Source organism: Amphiura filiformis, chromosome 2 (genome assembly GCF_039555335.1).
Source record: "Amphiura filiformis chromosome 2, Afil_fr2py, whole genome shotgun sequence".
In the NCBI taxonomy this organism is placed as follows: domain Eukaryota; kingdom Metazoa; phylum Echinodermata; class Ophiuroidea; order Amphilepidida; family Amphiuridae; genus Amphiura; species Amphiura filiformis.
Window position 1 is genome coordinate 31,428,071 of NC_092629.1, and position 17,757 is coordinate 31,445,827.

The 17,757-nt window shown below is 36.3% G+C and overlaps 1 protein-coding gene across 1 annotated transcript in view; it reads left to right on the forward strand.

The window, feature by feature from the left end:
• LOC140139946 (nuclear factor 1 B-type-like) overlaps positions 1 to 17,757 on the forward strand; it is a 74,262-nt gene that overhangs the window by 1,247 nt on the left and 55,258 nt on the right. Inside the window, exon 2 of the mRNA XM_072161734.1 lies at positions 1,120 to 1,654. Within this exon, the coding sequence (XP_072017835.1) occupies positions 1,120 to 1,654 (535 nt within the window). The remainder of the gene's footprint in view (positions 1 to 1,119; positions 1,655 to 17,757) is intronic.

Consider the following 17,757-nt stretch of genomic DNA (forward strand, 5'->3'; position numbering starts at 1 on the left):
CTGACATCGGTCAATCATCAACATTAAAAAGAAATCAAAGAGGCACCAAAGCTTATTGGTGCAAAAAGCCAAAGACCTGCACCTTGCCTGGTCTTGGTGACTTTTGTAACTCATTTGTTTAAAAACTGCATTCTTGATAAATATGACATGCCAGGATGACATAACTGTAACTTAAAAATCTCCCATGGCACCACTTCAAATAGTTTTTGTCTAAATGTGGATGCCCTTTCAATTTCAATTTCTGAATTTCAAGATAATTAGTATGGTGTCAGAAGTGGGATTTTGTCATCAACTGGCAGTTCATTGTAGTTCTGAAGGCTACGGTAACAAACATGTTTTCAAAGAATTTGAGAATGAAAAATGCTTAATATTTGCATTGGCCTGTAGATGACAATTGTGGATTTTGAAAGTTTCAAGGATCTCAAACTTGTTTTGAGTTTGAACTTTGAAGTACCGTACCGATAAACTAAAACTACCGGGTATGAGCTGGGTATCACCGACTATCTGTGTCCCTTAATTTTACTTGACATTGATTCCTTTGACTGAAGTTGAAGTACTGTACGTACCGATAAACAAAAAATTATCCCTGACTGGCAGTGCCTCTTAATTTTACTTGACATTGATTTATACTGAGTTACTGGTAATTATAATTTCTTGGAAAGCCTGATAAATCAATGAATTTGTATTTTTATGTGTGTGTGTAATTTCCAAACTATAGAATTTAATCAGGCAGCTTCCAGGAATGACTCTACTTAATGTATATTCCAATTCATGTACATGTAATTTGAGTTGGTAACATTTATAATTGTAAAATAAGAAAGTTCTAAAGAAAAGAAAGACCATAAATTGGAAACATTGAAAATTAACCTGTAAAATTGTAATCCAGAGCTGAGACGTGCAGTCGATCTGTTTAGATCAATTTAAACCATAGAGATCTTCAAAATTTACAACTTTGGAATATTTTGTGCCAACCCTGGATCAGCACTGTTCACAGTCATTGTACAGCCATTCTGTGCAAGCTTTTTGAGGACTTTTGAATTGATTTTCAGACTCATGATTATTATTGTTGTCACTACATGTAGTACACTATATTATTGCCATGTCTGTTTTCTTTCACAGGACGAGTTCCACCCGTTCATCGAAGCAGTGCTTCCATACATCAAATCCTTCTCCTACACATGGTTTAACCTACAAGCACGGAAACGCAAATACTACAAGAAACACGAGAAAAGAATGAGCCCTTTAGAAGAGCGTCAGACCAAAGAAGAACTGATGAACGACAAACCGGAATTGAAACAGAAATGGGCCTCGCGGCTCCTAGCCAAACTTCGCAAAGACATCAGACCCGAGTTTCGGGAGGATTTTGTTTTAAGTGTTACGGGCAAGAAGCCCGCTATGTGTGTGTTGAGTAACCCGGACCAGAAAGGCAAAATGAGACGCATTGATTGTCTCAGGCAGGCTGATAAAGTCTGGCGGTTGGACCTAGTGATGGTGGTTCTTTTTAAAGCCATTCCTTTAGAGAGTACAGACGGCGAGAGACTTTTGAAGTCGCCTCAATGCTCAAATCCGGGACTGTGTGTACAGCCGCACCACATAGGTGTGAGTGTGAGGGAGTTGGATTTGTTCCTAGCCAACTTTATCATGCAAACTCCAGGTAAGTAAAAGGGCTTCAACATGCTCATCTATCAGGGCTCAGTTCTATAACCCCAATACATTAATTGCACCTTCATTGAATGACCTTTGAAAGTTGTGAGTACAAAAAACTCATATTCTGCAACTTGAGGTCAAATTTGGTACCTTGATTATTTAATTGGGGTTATTGAACTATGCCATTGGGGTGAGGTCCATAGTAAGGGTTACGGTGTGAATGCAGCATATGGGTTATTCAATTGAAATTCATACCCCTGTGGAAGGTATGACTTAAAATCTGCCACATATAAGGAGTGTATAAATTTCAAATGGGGTTCACATGAAAAGGTGACTCAATTTAACATTTATGTCCCACCCCTTGTGTGGGAGATTAAGGTCAATGTCTTATTGTATGGGGTGTATGGATTTCAACTGGAATAGCTCAATTTACAATTCTCAAAATTTTCACAAAAATAAGAAATTAAGAGTTATTAAAGGTCAGAGGTCAGGTGCAACATACTTCATGAAATGTTGAGTGGTTCTCACTCATCTTGCAAGATTCAAGAGAATTGAGGAACTCAACTGCGTGCATTTTTGGTCTGTGCACTAGCGTTCTCACCTTTGCACCTTTTATCCACAAGGTCGTGGGTAGGAGGCCCGGCAGGACCGAAAGGGACTCCAAGATAGCACATACATGTATCTCGATGAGCGGTTTGTGAGAATATTTCGAAAAGCTTCCACAGGGGAAGTGTAGATTGATTCTCATGTTTACACTCTTTATGAAATTCTACCCTGCCTGGAGATTCTTGTAAAACCATGTTCTAAAATACCGTACTACCATACTTTAAAAAAAAGGACTTTTATCAATTCAATTTCGAGTTGCCAAATAAGCTTGCAAGAGTTAAATTTGACAAAGGTGATTTGGATTTAATTTTAAAATCTGAAAGAAGGATGTTAGCTGGAATTTCTGAACATTTGAAATTTGACTGGGTGTCACCCAAAATTTGAGAGAACAATTTGACTTTGTTATCTAATGGCTATATCCAACAAGAATCAATCTAGATTCTAGATAGTAATTCAATTTTGCATTTTAAATACCGGTACCTGCCCACAAAGTTTTTGACTTTCACAATGAGTGAAAACCATACATTGTATGATTCATGCTACATGTAGTTTGTTACAAAAGTTTTGCCGCCTGCCGGAATTTGCATCAGGTGGCTCGACCTTTTTTTCTTTTCGCAAAGATTGCTACTTTTTTCCGAATCAAGGATGAACTGAGTGCTCAAGTTAATTGCAAATCATTTTGTTGGGATGATTGTGGGGCTCTAATTAAAGGGCCACTAGATGATCTCTAGCCTCATCCTCCACATACATGTAGGCCTACCGTACTAAAAAAATAGAGATTTTGATTCCATTGGAAATAAGCTGGAAGTAGTAAGGGTGTGAGTGAGTCCCAGGAATTCGAGTCCTGCCCGATAATCCTATTACCCGGGCATGAAATAGTACATGCAGTTATGCAACTCCTTTATTCCTTGTACTTAAATTGCTTTTGTCTTTGCTAGATTGAATTATACTGGTACCCTAATAACAGGATGCTAGAATCATGTAAAGCGCAGTGAAAGTCGATTCGAGTTTATCGTCCCCGCCCGCGTCACTTTTTGGTAACCAAAAACACCCGCGTCAAATTTTCAAAAATGCCAAAATAATTCATTATTTTCAAAGTATCAGTGTTTTCACCAGTTTTAGCAATTGGAAACATATATTTTTGTTTGTAAAACACATAGATTCATAATTTGGAAGCAAAACGAGGCCCTTTTCTAACTTTTCCAGTCCCTACCCATATAAAAATATGTTTATAAATAACATGCATGAGTGTGGCTTTAAATCAACACGCATTTTAGGTCAATAATGAAATCTGATGAAATAATGAAAAATGAAAAATGAAAAAGTCACCGCACCAACCCGGGAAAAAAAAGGGACGATAAACTCGGAATTAACTTTCAATGGCCTAATGCACCTTTAAGGATAAAATATTCCGAGTGTAATTAGATTATTGCAATTTTCATTGTAATCGTGAATAACATAAATCATGAATGTTCTGTGTTTCTGAAATTGTAGGAGATCCCTGAATGTTCAAGAGAAGTCACGTTTTGCCTAAGAGCGTATGTTCAGACCGTTAAAGTGCATGTTATTTTTATGTTTTAGTTTGCAGATCATGGGTGAAGGAAGCACTGCATGCACTGCAAGGAAGTTTATTGTGGGAAAAACACTTTGTTCAGAATTAAGAAATTTAATGTCATAGCAAAATAAGTTTTTTGATGCTTGGGATAAAACAGACAACACTACTGAAACAAATTGTGACAACTTTAAATGCTAGTGGGCCAAAGTTGAGTGACCATAAAATGTACACCCTGTATCCTGGAAAATGATTTCTCATTCAGATATTAATTTCATTTCTCTCTAACAATATGTCAAAATGATAAATAATCCTTCATTGCTGGTTACATGTTTTATTACCCTGGTACCTTCCTTACCTCAAGTTTGTGACAATGTTACAGGTCATTGCACCTTATTCCTAGAATACAGGATGAGGAGAAATTGGATACTTTGGACACAACTTTTTAAGAAGGTGGACAAAATCTTTAGGATCATAGTTACTTTCCCTTCAAAGTTAAGTTGTAAACTATGTAGCTCACAATATAAAATTGCTGGGTGGTAAATTTGACAAAAATCTATTCAGCGTCCTTATTAGTGTTTGAAGTGAAAGTTGTACTATTTCTCAAAATATTACAATCTTTTTTACTGATCTTTTTTTTCGGACCGTACATACCAGCAGGGTGTTAACCCATCTGATACAAAAAAATGTACCTGATATGAGACTATAGTGCTAGAAGTAGGTCACATGCAGGGGGGGGGGCACTCAAGTTTTACAGTGTACAGTAATTAAGGGCCAGAGCCAAAAATGGTCATCACTCAACCTAAAATTTAGAAATTGTTACAGGAGTGAATTTCTCCTCTGGTTTAATAGACCACTTACCAAAGATTATGAATCGGCAAAAAAAAGTAAAATTTGCCCGTCAATTTTGGAATACAAGCAATAAAATACACACGAAGCGCCCTCTTGGTGTGGCGGGACGGAATTGTTAAATTTGATGTTACTGCATATTTAAAAAGATAGGATTTTTTTTTTGTTTATGGTATTATAAAGGTCTTCTGTATAGACAATTTCAGCACTAAAAAAAATTTCAGTGGACTTTGCAAAAATAAAGAAATAAATTAAAATATGTGTAAAATTCCGTCCCGCCACATTTTGAGGTGATTTTTTTACGTTCCGGAAGGGACGAAAAAAAAATTTTAGTAAAAACTTTCCAAAATATCAACTATTATGGTAATAAACATTCCTGGGTACATAAAAATTGAATTCATCAACTTTGCTAGGCTCAAAACCATTTTAACTTCTTCTATTTCAGGCCTTTTGTGGTAGGATGCCAGCAATAATCCTATTTTCAGGGTCTTTGGTGTAAAACACGGCGCCGCCACATTTTGAGATGATTTTTTTAAGTTCAGGAATCTATGAAAAATTTCTTTCTCAGTCAATATTTTGCAATAATTTTTCATTGGAAGTGAAAGAAAAAACAATTTTGTCAGTTTTAAAGTGAATCAATTGCTTTTTTTCTTGATTTTGACATGGTGGACAAAATTCCGTCCGCCACATTCCGTCCGCCACATTGACATGATTTTTAAAAATTAATGAACGATTACTATAAAGAAGGGGTGAATTTTATAATTCCTCCCATAACAAAAAGAAGGATAGTTGAAGTTAATACCAATGTTAGAAACAAATGTTTTATCCCAGTACTTTTGATAAAAATTCAACAAATGTACTGTGTTCACAAATACATGAAGTTTATCATTCCGCCCACCACATCAATGAATTTGTGTTACCGTGGCAACATGTTGATTATTAGGACTATTTTTCTTGTGTGTGAATGTAGTCTGTAACTTACTTGTTTATATTAAGAACATAAAGAATCCATAAAATAAACAGGCACAGAGCTACAATTTAAAAGGCCTATCAAAATTCCGTCCCGCCACAAACGATAATTTTGGCTCTGGCCCTTAAGGGTCCTTAAAATAAAAGAAAATGAACGAGATGCGATTCCCGTTTTGGAGTCCAAAAACACCTGCTTTAAATAGGGGGGTCACATCATTCTTTTATCTACAATATAAATGTTTGGCATTAAGTTTTTCAGAAGCATCTTGCAAAATGATGAAGATAGCAATTTAAATGGTTCAAATTGGATAAAGTTACGCCAATTTTAAAGTTCCGAAAAATTGCTGTTTTTCAGCATGATTTTGATAAAAACGCATGTTTTCGACAATATGGCATGTTTGAAGACTAAAAAAATCAAAATTATATGCTTCCTATGTCCGATTTTCACTTAAAGTTGCTGTTTAACTGAGTCTTTCAACATATATATATGTCAAGAGGTACATCATTTGCTTCAGTTTTTGAAAAAGATTACTCCAAATATGGACTAAAACACCAAAATCAAGGATCGTCGCACTCTCATTTTAACCCCTTGCAGAATAAAATTGCAGATTTACGATAATCTCAGATTAAAAATATGAATTGTGAATGGCTGCATTTACACTAAGCCAACTCTAACCCTTGGGTTGAAACACAAAAACAACAACAAAAGCTTCATGTGCAGTGTTCGAAATTTTGGTTGTCCGGTTGCCCGGGACAACTAAAAAAGTCGCCGGACAACCAAAAATACTGATTTGGTTGTCCGCCGGACAACCATAAATCTAGCCAAAAGTCACATTTGTAGGCCTACGGACAACCAAAAACTTAGACGGACAACCAGAAATTGTAATCTGGTTGTCTGTGGGACAACCATTTAATTTTCCTAAATTCGAACACTGTTCATGTGCATCAAAATATTGTGAGAAATTGCCTCCAAAGTGGGAAAAATCTAGAAAATCAAGGAAATTGCCGCTCAATGTAAAAAAGTGCTACAGAATGAAACAGCAAGTTACGGACACCCTCGGAATAAAAATATCAACTTTGTACATCCATATTCAAGGTAAAACAACTCTAGGACTTCAAGTTCAAGGACCACTGCAGTAGATAAAAACAACAAGTTGGTCATAATATGTTGATAACTACACTCCAGAAATGGAAAAATATGAAAACTTCACAAGTAAGGTCAACAATTTCTATGGGAAAATACACAGGAAAATGGCCAAAAAACAAATGTTTCAATATATTGCCATTTTTAACCCAACATCCTAGAAATTTCTTGTTTACGTCAAAAGAAAGATATTTTTGTGGAGATTCAGGAAAAGGAGTCTCAATTTGATTGCACATGTGGCACACAGTAGGGTAACTCATCATCTACAGTCATCATATCAAAATTTCACCCTTGGACAGCGTTTCCTATGGGAAAATACACACGTTTGGGCAAAAAACATCAAATTTTCAAATTTATCGTGAAAAAAACAAGTTGTGCCAAAATAAAGATACATTTATCATGGTTCAGAAAAAGTAACTTTAAAATTCACTACATCGTTGGCAAGCGGGTGAAAAACTCACTTTCTAAAGGCAATTTCTTAATTTCTTCTGCGGATCCAGACACTGGTCTTTGCTGATAAATAATCTGGTGCTTTCACAGAGCCGCCGTGTAAAATTCAAAAGGTCAATAGACCTAAAAATATTTTTTTTGTAACTACACATCTAAATAAATATTTGAAAATGTTTAGGTCTCTATAAAGAAAACAATTTGATATTTTTTTATGCTCAAAACATGCCATTGTTCATTTATGGGTCGTATGCAGACACCTAATGAGCTAATGTGTGACCCCCCTACTTTAAAAAAAAAAAAAGGTTTCTTTCTAGTTGGTGCATTTATCGGTCTATAAAAGGATTATGCTATTGTATCGGGAAAATAACCCAAACATAAACAAAAGGGTTATTTTATCAAAAACCTGTATCTTTTAGGTACAATCCTGTTTTTTAGGGGGTAAAATTTGTAAATTTTAGTGAAATGGACCCCAGATGTGTGATGTTTTATGTTAGTGGAAGGGTTTTCATTCAAGATCTAATATTTTAAAAATATAAAAAATATGATAATTTATTTATTGATCTTGAATTTTGGGAAAAAGTCACTCATAGTTGCATATACATGAGGGGAATTTGTTTTCAATCATGGCCTGAAAGTAGAAAACAAATTATACAATGAGTTTATTTATTTAGTATTTTTATATTGATATAGGTATTGATTGATTGTTTCTAAAGAAAGATAGGTTTCTCTGAATACCAGTGAAATTAATTGATTATTTTTATTTTAGCATTCTACTATTAGCATTTAAAACAACTTGTTCTATATTTTACCTTTGTTATTGTTATGACGTTGAGTTTTTGTACCCAGTAGATAGATCAAAGGTCATCCTATGCAAACATATAAATTTGGATAAAAGAACTGTGCCATATAAATGATATTATATTGGAATGTGTGATGGCATGTGACTTGCTCACAGCTTGGCAATGAGGGCATTTCTTGCTATGACTTCCACTGGAGGATTTCTTGGAAAGGGAGAGGAAATGCAATCAGCTGTTTGTTTGGTACCATGCTCTTTTTGTAAGCTTTTCTGTTCCTTGTTGGGTATTGTTTGGAGTGTGTATTGTTGAAAGATGTGTCATCAATGAATGAATTAGGAAGCAGTGTAGTTGAATAGGTTTTGTTGATCTAGTGATTATCACATTGACTTTGGGCCCTTAAGTACCCAACTGTACAGTTATGAAAATAAAAACTGAACAAATTGTATTTATTGAAATTCCATTTGTGAGCATAAAAACTTATTTGATTTAAATTATATCTTTTTGTTATAAAAATTCCAACTAGCTAAGGGTAACTTTCTAAGGCCCCCTCAAAAAAATAAAATGAAAATTTGAAATGAAATGAATAAAATGAAAAAAAAAAAAAGGAATAAAAGAAGTGGTTTGTTTTTACTGAAAATCAGCGTGAGCTATATTATTCTTTGTCAAGCTATAAATAATGTTCTACTGGTACTTTTTCTTTTCTTTTTTAATTGATAGTGATAAATTTGTATTTGCAAGTTTCCAGGACAAACTTTGTGGGACCACACTAGGATATATTAAAAATGAGCATGTTTTGAAACAGGGAAATCCCCTATAACTTGTGTAAGTCAGGGACAGTCCCTTTATTTGGTGTTGGTTGAGTGCATTTAAAACCAATTGGAGATGAAAGCCAATTTATGAACTTGAAAAATTTGATCTATATTGTATTGATGCATAATCTGCTTTATTGTGTGTACACATTTACAATCAGAAATGTAGGTACTGCTGTATACAAATATACACACAGTTTGTGTTGTGTTCTGGTACATTCTGGAATCAGCACAAGTTCAATGAACCTTAAACTTTGTGTACAAAATCCACCTGCTTGAACATACATGCATGCATGGCTGACTTGGTTTTCACAATTTAATATGGGAACAGAGGCTACAATCAAGATTTGGTGCACTGATCATGCTGATATCTGGTGCAGGAAAATGGTCACTTTCAAAAAAAGAATTAAACCTACAAAAACATTTTTGACCAAAATCAGTTAGGGGTTCCTATATTTTCAATATTATAGGGTGTAGGCCCTATACGCAATTTTTAAAGCAATTTTGAAAGTACTTACATTTAACTTATCCTAAATTTCTGAAGATATTTTTTAGCCAAAGTTGTAAACTGATTTTGTATTAGTACTAGTTGTATCATCGAAGTGTATCCCTAGCCAGGCCTGACCTATGTAGTACAGGCATTCAATATTGAAGCTGCTGAGACTGATTTTGACCTAGAAACTGTCAAGTGTTGCCAAATTGAGGCAGATTTGTCCTAGCTTTAGGTTGACCCTACTTGGCCTGTCATTTAAAAGCATGTTGGGTTTTGAAATCAAATGAATAAGATGTAGAATGCTGGGTGTATTGAGCTAAACTGGGGAATTAACTTGTTCTTTCATAAAAGGACAAACTTGAGGTACCGTACCTAAATTAACAAAATCTGTACTTTTTGCAGGTAGCCTACTGTGGTCCAGGGGGAGGGGTGTCTGTAGGTTTTCAAAAGTAGGGCCCCTGACTATGAAAAACTGTTTGGCTCACTTGGCTTGCTGTGATAGCTAATTTTCATTCATTCATTCATTCATTCATTTAATCCCCCATAGGTGCATTTTCCTCGACTAACTGACAAAATTTGGGGGCACATGCACCCCCCCCCCCTTTGCACACGCCACTGATTTAGGGAAGAAAAACCTTGGACTTGGAACAGCAGTCTCAAATGGGGCAAGGAAGGGGTGCAAGCAGGTTAAAAATGTCATTTAATTGGTGGCATGAAGATTCTCCCATGGCCCCTGGACTAATATTTTAAGCAATAGGCCTACATATGATGTTTGGTATAACCTTGGCAATAATTTGCTGGATAAATCATGTGTTAACCTTGCTTTCCATTTAACCACATAATTAGTTGACAAGGTAAGAAGAAAAAGTCATGGATTTTTGATAGAGGATCAGTACAGTATTTGACTTCAAAAAGTGCATTTGAAACATAAACCTAGATCTATGCCCAGGATCTATGCCATAGGGGGATAGGCCTACTGGTACACTGAAGATGTAGGCTAATACAGAGAAACTGAGAAGATATCTTGTCCTACCCAGAATCCTTTTCAACATGATGCATCACCTCATTTCATCAAATGACACTCTCACCCGGGGTGGGGTGGGGGTCACTCCCATTGTGGCCTGTACACCATCCGCGATAATCAACTTTTGAAAAGCACCCTAAACAAGGATTTAACCCTTGCATGGCTAAAACGATACCCTAAACAGGTAATACTCGCCTGTTTTCACACCCTAAACAGGGATTTTATTCCTTGCATCAAATTTCATACCCTAAATTTCATTTCCGCGTATTAGCAATTGCAATTTTGCTACCCTTTTTTCCAATTTTTCATGTTTTTGACACGATACACGAAAAACTACCCTTTTTACGTGTTTTTATTATCGCGGATGGTGTACAGGCCACAATAATGGGACTGACCCCCCCTCCCCCGGCCACTCTCATTACCTTGTACAGGTTCCCTTTATTATCATTTTGAGAAGACTAACTGTGGCATATCAAAAAATAGGCCCCCCTAAACACATTTTGCAAGATCAGAAGATGCTGATGCACTATAGCATACATCCGTCCCAGGAAATCGAAATGGGAGAAATGCATTATGGGAAGTGTAAATTACATGCTTTTCCAATTAGTGGTTATTTATGCATAGGCCCTACAGTCAGACTAGTTTGCAATTTCAAAAAAAAAAAAAAAAATGGGGGGGGGGGGGTTGCTGTGTACTTTTTGTAATGTTCACAAAATTCTTGCCTAACAACATTAGTTAGTTCAGGCATGGCCTCACACCTTTTTAATTTTACAAAATGCTTCAAATTAATTGATTGATGGATGAGTCAAAGGTTACTGCCAATCAAGGACATCAGAAAGGGATTCCTTCAGATCACTGAGGTATTGGGCTATCCCAGTTGAAATACATACACCCCCTTGGGAAGATGTGATCTTAATCACCCACACAGGGGTGTAGATTTCAAATGGAGCCACCCATTCAGTAACCCCATTTGAAATTCACACTCCCTATGTGGAAGATTACATTTGTACAGTAATGTCTAGATAGGGGGTGTGTGGATTTCAACTGGAATAGCCGGATTTCAGATGCAGCTGTGGAACAGAGATCTGCAGATCTACAATCATTCTTTTGAAGGAAGAAGAAATCGAACCTTTGCAGAATTTGACAAGAATGCTGTTAATTAAAAGGATTAATGTAATTAGATGACAATGTCCTTTTGCATTAGCAATGGATTAGATGTGCAAGTTCAAATGTTTTCAAGTTCATCGTGGTTCTATTCTCGGAAATTTTCATGTTTTGGTGATAATGTGTCATTCACTTGGGATCTTAATACATGCTCATAGATCTGAACATTGTGTCCCGGGGCACTCACTAAAAATGGGTGACAGGGTGACCCCCTTATGGCCCCCTTTTTTGTTTTCATGTCACCAAAAGACCCCAGCTTTTTTCAAAAAAATTGGGAAAATTTCTGGTAATCTGTTACTGAATGACCCTGTTTTTTCGCCAGCCCATTCGGGGCTGGTACCTGTTTCAGGTTTGGGGTCAGTTTACTCAAGAGATTATATTTTAGTGGTATTGGAATGATTTTTTTTTTTACTTTTTGTGGTTAAATTTTTTTAAAAATATTTTAATTCGATTTGTTAGGAAAAGTAAGTATGTTTTGCCGTTTCAACGAACGAAAACGAGTGTGTATTACCAAAGTTATGTTTGAACTAATTAATTATGACTTTAAAAGTTTAAAGGCCTAAATGTAACAATAATAGTTAATATATATAGCATCATATGGTCAGCAGAAGAAAATCTGACATCACCTATGATGTCATATCAGTGTCCTTGACCGGGGTCCTTACTCCTTGACCACTGAACAGCGTGATATATCATGTTGATAACAGATCTATAGAATCAAAATCTTCATCATATCCCGGATCATATCACAGATTCTCAACAATCTGTGATCATATGGACCATATTGATGTGAAAGTAGTTATCTATCATATCCTGTGTCGTTTTATGGATAAAAATGACTCAAAATGTTATTGATGAAATGGTTGCTATCATAAACATCAGTTTTGTCTTTTCAACGGAAAAATCCGATGCAAAATAAAGTTTTTAGGGCCTAGCTATAATATGGGCATAATTTATGCATATATAGTATTGAACAATGTACCCCATTTGACATGCACTTATAGATAAATAAATTGTCTTACTTTATTAATTTAATAACTTCTTTATTATAAATAAAATGACACATAACTATTTGATTCATAAAATTACATTCAACAAAATGATTGAAGAGAAAACACACAAGGCACTAGGCAGACTGTTATAGAATGGAGTATGTAAGATGCCATGTCCATAGCTTCATGAGGAGTTTCCGACTAGCAATCAACATGATCAGCACATTCAGAAAAACACAGTTTAAGAGTGAAGATTGTAGTGAGTAACCAGTCCTTTATAAATGTGCTGGCCACTATCTATTATAATATAGTAGGCTTAAACTATACATTGCGAATTAATTAAGTTATTTTAAAATAAAATGTACATGTAAGTTAACTCAAACCGGCAGTGTATCGAAAGCAGTGAAATCGGACATTCCTAAGCGAAGATATTGAGTTCGTAAGTTCTGGTATTACAAAATTGGAAATTGAGATATCGTGGGTAAAAAGCTGAAAAGACAAAAAAACTTAACGACAACAACAACAACAACAACAACAAAACAAACAGACCAGAACAATTTGGAGTACATGTAATGAATTAAAAGAGTTGACATGAGATTAGGAATTAATGTTTTCTACTGTTTCAGTGTGCATGTTCTCATCGTTGATGGTTTGGTGGACTGTCATGTAGATGTAAGCGTGATCCTAAAAATGCCTTTCACATTGACCAAAACTAATTACAAGACCTCTTCTACATTGAGGCTGGCTTTCCCTTTTAAAGGGAATTTTTATCATTATCTTTCTTCATATTTTTCCAAATTTTTCAAGTGTTTAGAAAAATTTTACAATTTAAAAAAAATTTTGTATCAACTTTTATATTTTTATCCAAACTTTTTCCAAGTCTCACTGACTGACCCCCTTTTTTGGTAAGATTTTCCAGTCTCACAGAAAGACCCCCATTTTTGGGCTTTCTCACTGAAAGACTCCCCTTTTTCAGTGTCTAGGCTCTCACCAAAAGTTTTGAAGTGCTGTCCGCACATCCGCATCACTTTCAAAGTCAAGTGGCCCCCAGGGCTGTGATCCGAGTATATTTGACCACTCATCCTCAAGGTATGGGATTAAAATAATTGTATCTAATCCAAAGCCTTCTGCATAAAGGGAATCGCACCTGTCCCAACTGAAATCCACCTGATAGGGAAGTCTGAAAATGTATCATGCAGTGTGATGATTGGCTGCATATCAAAGAGTAATCCATTTGGAATGTGTGTACAGTGACTGTACACCTCAAAGATGATTCTCATCGAAAGATGCACATATTTGCCTCCTAAATATTGAGGGCTCAGTGCAACAAAGCCACATCTCCATGCTGCGGGATCTTCATTACCAGGGTAATGTTATTCGTAATTGTATTAGCATAATTTTGTTTACCATTATCAATGATTACCCAAAGGAGCTAAACAAAGGTGAATCTGTGGTGTACTATCCTGGGTATCAACGCTTGTATAAATTGCGCAATTTATTTTCTGAATTTGCTCGTTGTGAAGCATCGGTAATCAAGTATTTCCTATTTTAAATCCAAGTGAATTACTACTCAAGGCAGATGGTAGCTAAGCTTATGACAATGAATTGGTTCAATTATGAGGCCAAGGGGTGCATTGAAGGTAGATGGTAGGCCTGTGACAACGAATTGCTTCATCTATGAGGCCGATGGGGTGCATTCAAGGTACAAAAATGTACACATATGGTAGGCCTATGACAACGAAATGCTTCATCTATGAGGCCGAGGAGTGCATTTAAGGCAGATGGTAGGCCTATGACAACGAATTGGTTCATTTGTGAGGCCTATGGGTGTACGTGGTAAGGTCTGTTGCCAGCTGTCAGAAGGATACTGTCATAGTCAAGGATTGGAACAGTGACAGATTTGATGATACAGGATTTGTATCTAGCATGCATGGTTGGAAATAGGGTGATGATATTAATTATTAAAACCTGGGAAATGTTGTATTTGTTTTTTTAATGCTTTAATTAGCTTGTTGAAAGCATATTTCAAGGGTTGATGGCCAGAAAGCCTCAATTCACAAAGGATTCCTTTGTGAGTTAAGGCTTTCTGTTTCTCAACCCGTATTAGATAATATTTTATCAAAATATGCCAAGGTGCACTTGTTTCTGGAAATAAGGTATAGCTCTAACCAAATAAGGTAGGCCTATTATATAGCTCTAACCAATTTTAATCAGTAAATTTGGCTAAAATCCCTTGAACTTGTATGCACACAAGTACAAACTTTTAGGCTATAAACCTTTTTGCCAAAATCATGAACTGTTCACACAATAGTGCAGAAAATGAGACTTGTTTAAGATCCCCACTGATCCCAGGTCCATTACATAGGATTTTTTTTTTTGAGGAGGGTGATTTTGTGAAAAGTGTCCAGGACACTCCGACCTTAAAAATGTGGACTTTTTTGACCAAATCAAAAAACCTGATTTTTGGGGTGTGGGGTATGGCTGCACCCCTCCCTACGTGTAGGCCTACATAATTTGTCTGGGTCCTCTATCTTTTCCTCATCTCACTGTGTCATGCTCATCCTCATTCCCATCCTGGTAGTCATCCTCTGGATGGAATCATTTTAATCATCCATCAATCAACTCAGTGCACGTTGGAAGGCCTCGTGATCTAAGGTGTACCACACCTGATCTATGCGGCTTCTCTATCTGTATTATAGTTAAGCCTCATGTTAAAAATGTCTCCATTCCAGAAGAATGTGTAGGGGTGAAGCAAATGGAAAATATTTTGTCATTTGGGCAGGAAAAACCTGTGTCATACTTATGGCCCTTGAACACATAAACCTGCCAAGAGCTTACAGAGGTATCTAGGATGTTTTGCTTAAACATGTTCAGGGGCCAATGACACAGGTTTTTCCTGCTCAATGATGATTTCAGAAAGTGCTTGAATCATAACAAAACACTGGTTCTCCCATCAGTTTTAAATTTCACCTTTATTCTTAGTGAACCTTTGACATTTTAAGGGTTATTCAGAGAATTCAACAGAAATTTGTAAACAGTAAAAAGGCTTTTAACCAGAAAAGGGGTGAATAAAGTGCTCAGACCCAATTTATTAAATACAGTATACATGTAGGTGCATAGGGAATTTTTGTGAGTGAAAGGTTGAACATGTGCACTTTACACCCCAATTATGTCAACCTAGTTTAGCAGTGTTTTAGGAATATTAAAAAGTAAGACCTTACAAATATTCAGAGCCACAGAAATGGTGAAAAATTGCCCTGTGAAAATATTTGGCACAATATGAAATGTACTTTTCTGGCGTAGTAAACCCTGACTTACTGTTGCTCTGTTCTCTGGCCATCTTCCAAGCATTCCAATTCATAAACTAACTTTTGGCTTCTCTGCTACTATAGTGTGAATGTTTCCCTTGGTAACCTATAGATCTGACCCAGTTCCCATTGATCGCAATTTGATCGCAACGTCCAAATTGTAAGCGCGAACATTGAGCGCATCAGCGCGAAGCCTACGCATCTAGGCCTACTAGCGTAGGTCCGGGCTGGTTGGTTACTACTGACTATTGATGCTTGACTGGTTAGGATTTTGCCATGGCTTTTTAAAGGGGCATTTCGTGATCCACAGCCTCATCCCCCACTTTTCCCCAAAAAGTTGAGATTTTTACACCACTGGATACCTCTGGCTACATAATGTTTATGTACCAAATATTTCTTGCAGATTAATTCGTTTAGCAAAAATATCGCCAAATTTGAATTTCGTTCTGGTGCACCAGAACAAAATTACAACACATTGTCTATGGAGCAGACATAATCATGCATAACTCGCAAACGCAAAATCGGAATCAACTGAAATTTTGGAAATAAGCTTTTTTTGTGGATATCTACTGAGAAATGTCATAAAAAGAGGATGCTAGGATCACGAAATCCTCCTTTAAGCTGGGTAAGGTAGCAGGTATAACCTACAAATGTACTTCCAATACTTTGGCAAACTTCTTCTTGTATCAGAGATCAAGGGTCATCACTCGGTGAGAGAGAGCTTGAGAACAGGGTTTTTCAGCCATTATGACCATGAATATATCCAATTATTGTGTACTCAGGTTTAACCCAAATCTTGATTCAAATTTTAAAGTAGTCCAGAAGACTTAACTTTTTTATGCTCCAATGTCCAGGCTTACTGCCCTGTTGGAATTTAAATTTGTTCAAGTTCCAGTTGTGATTTTTTGTGGCTTTCTCTTGTGCAGGGAATATTCATAGATCCAGGCCTAAATAAATGTTTGTTTGTTTTTAAATTGCAAGTTACGCCTCAGCCTATCAACAGTACCAGCAAAAAATGTGTGTGGGAAATAGCCTCAAATTTTCACATTTCCAATAGATAGGGCCTGCAAGTAATTCAACACAGGATCACATTAGTATAGATTTTCTCAAATAACATATAAAAGATAATAAACCATCCCCAAGGTCAATGCAAATACCAACAATTGATCAAGATAAACTTGTGATCAATGTGGTTTCCCATTTTCCAAGAAAAGTTTGTTCCCTGTGTACCAGTGTGTGCTTACTGGTACCAGTGAGTCTCACCATCCATGAGTCACATGACTCCCTTTAAAGAGGCTATTTTGTGAGAAGAGAGAAGTATGATCAGTGGTCAAGCAACTATTTTAAAAGGGAAGGTGAAGTGGTGGTGAGAAATAATGGAGAACTATAATAGAATTGGGACTATACCCAATCATGTGTATGCACTATGGACCACAATAGCCTCATCCCAATGGCATACTCCAATAACCTCAATTAAACAATCATAAGTGCAAAATTTGACCTCACGTTGCAGAGTATGACTGAGTTTTTGTACCCAAATTTTCATAGGTCATTCAATGAATGTACAAATGTATTGGGGTTAAAGAAATGTGCTCTGATAGATGAGCATGTTGTGGATCCTGGTGATGGAAACAAGTGCTCACTGGTTCCAACACATATCAATCAATAACTACAACAGTGATACAATTGATCTGATTTGATCAATGTTCCAAAATCAAATGTAGCTCTAGGTCCCAATCAAGAATTCTGGGAGGGTATTGGTGGATTTGGGGATATTTTAGAGTTGTATGGTTAATTTTAGTGATTTGGGCAAAAATGTACAAATTTTTGGTTGGAATTGATCCCTGGTCTGCATTATGAGCCCAAAAGCAGCTGAGCGTGCTCATCGGTCACTTAACACTCTTTTTTTAAATGAGCATTGCGGTCCGCAAACGGAGCACTTTCTAAATCAGA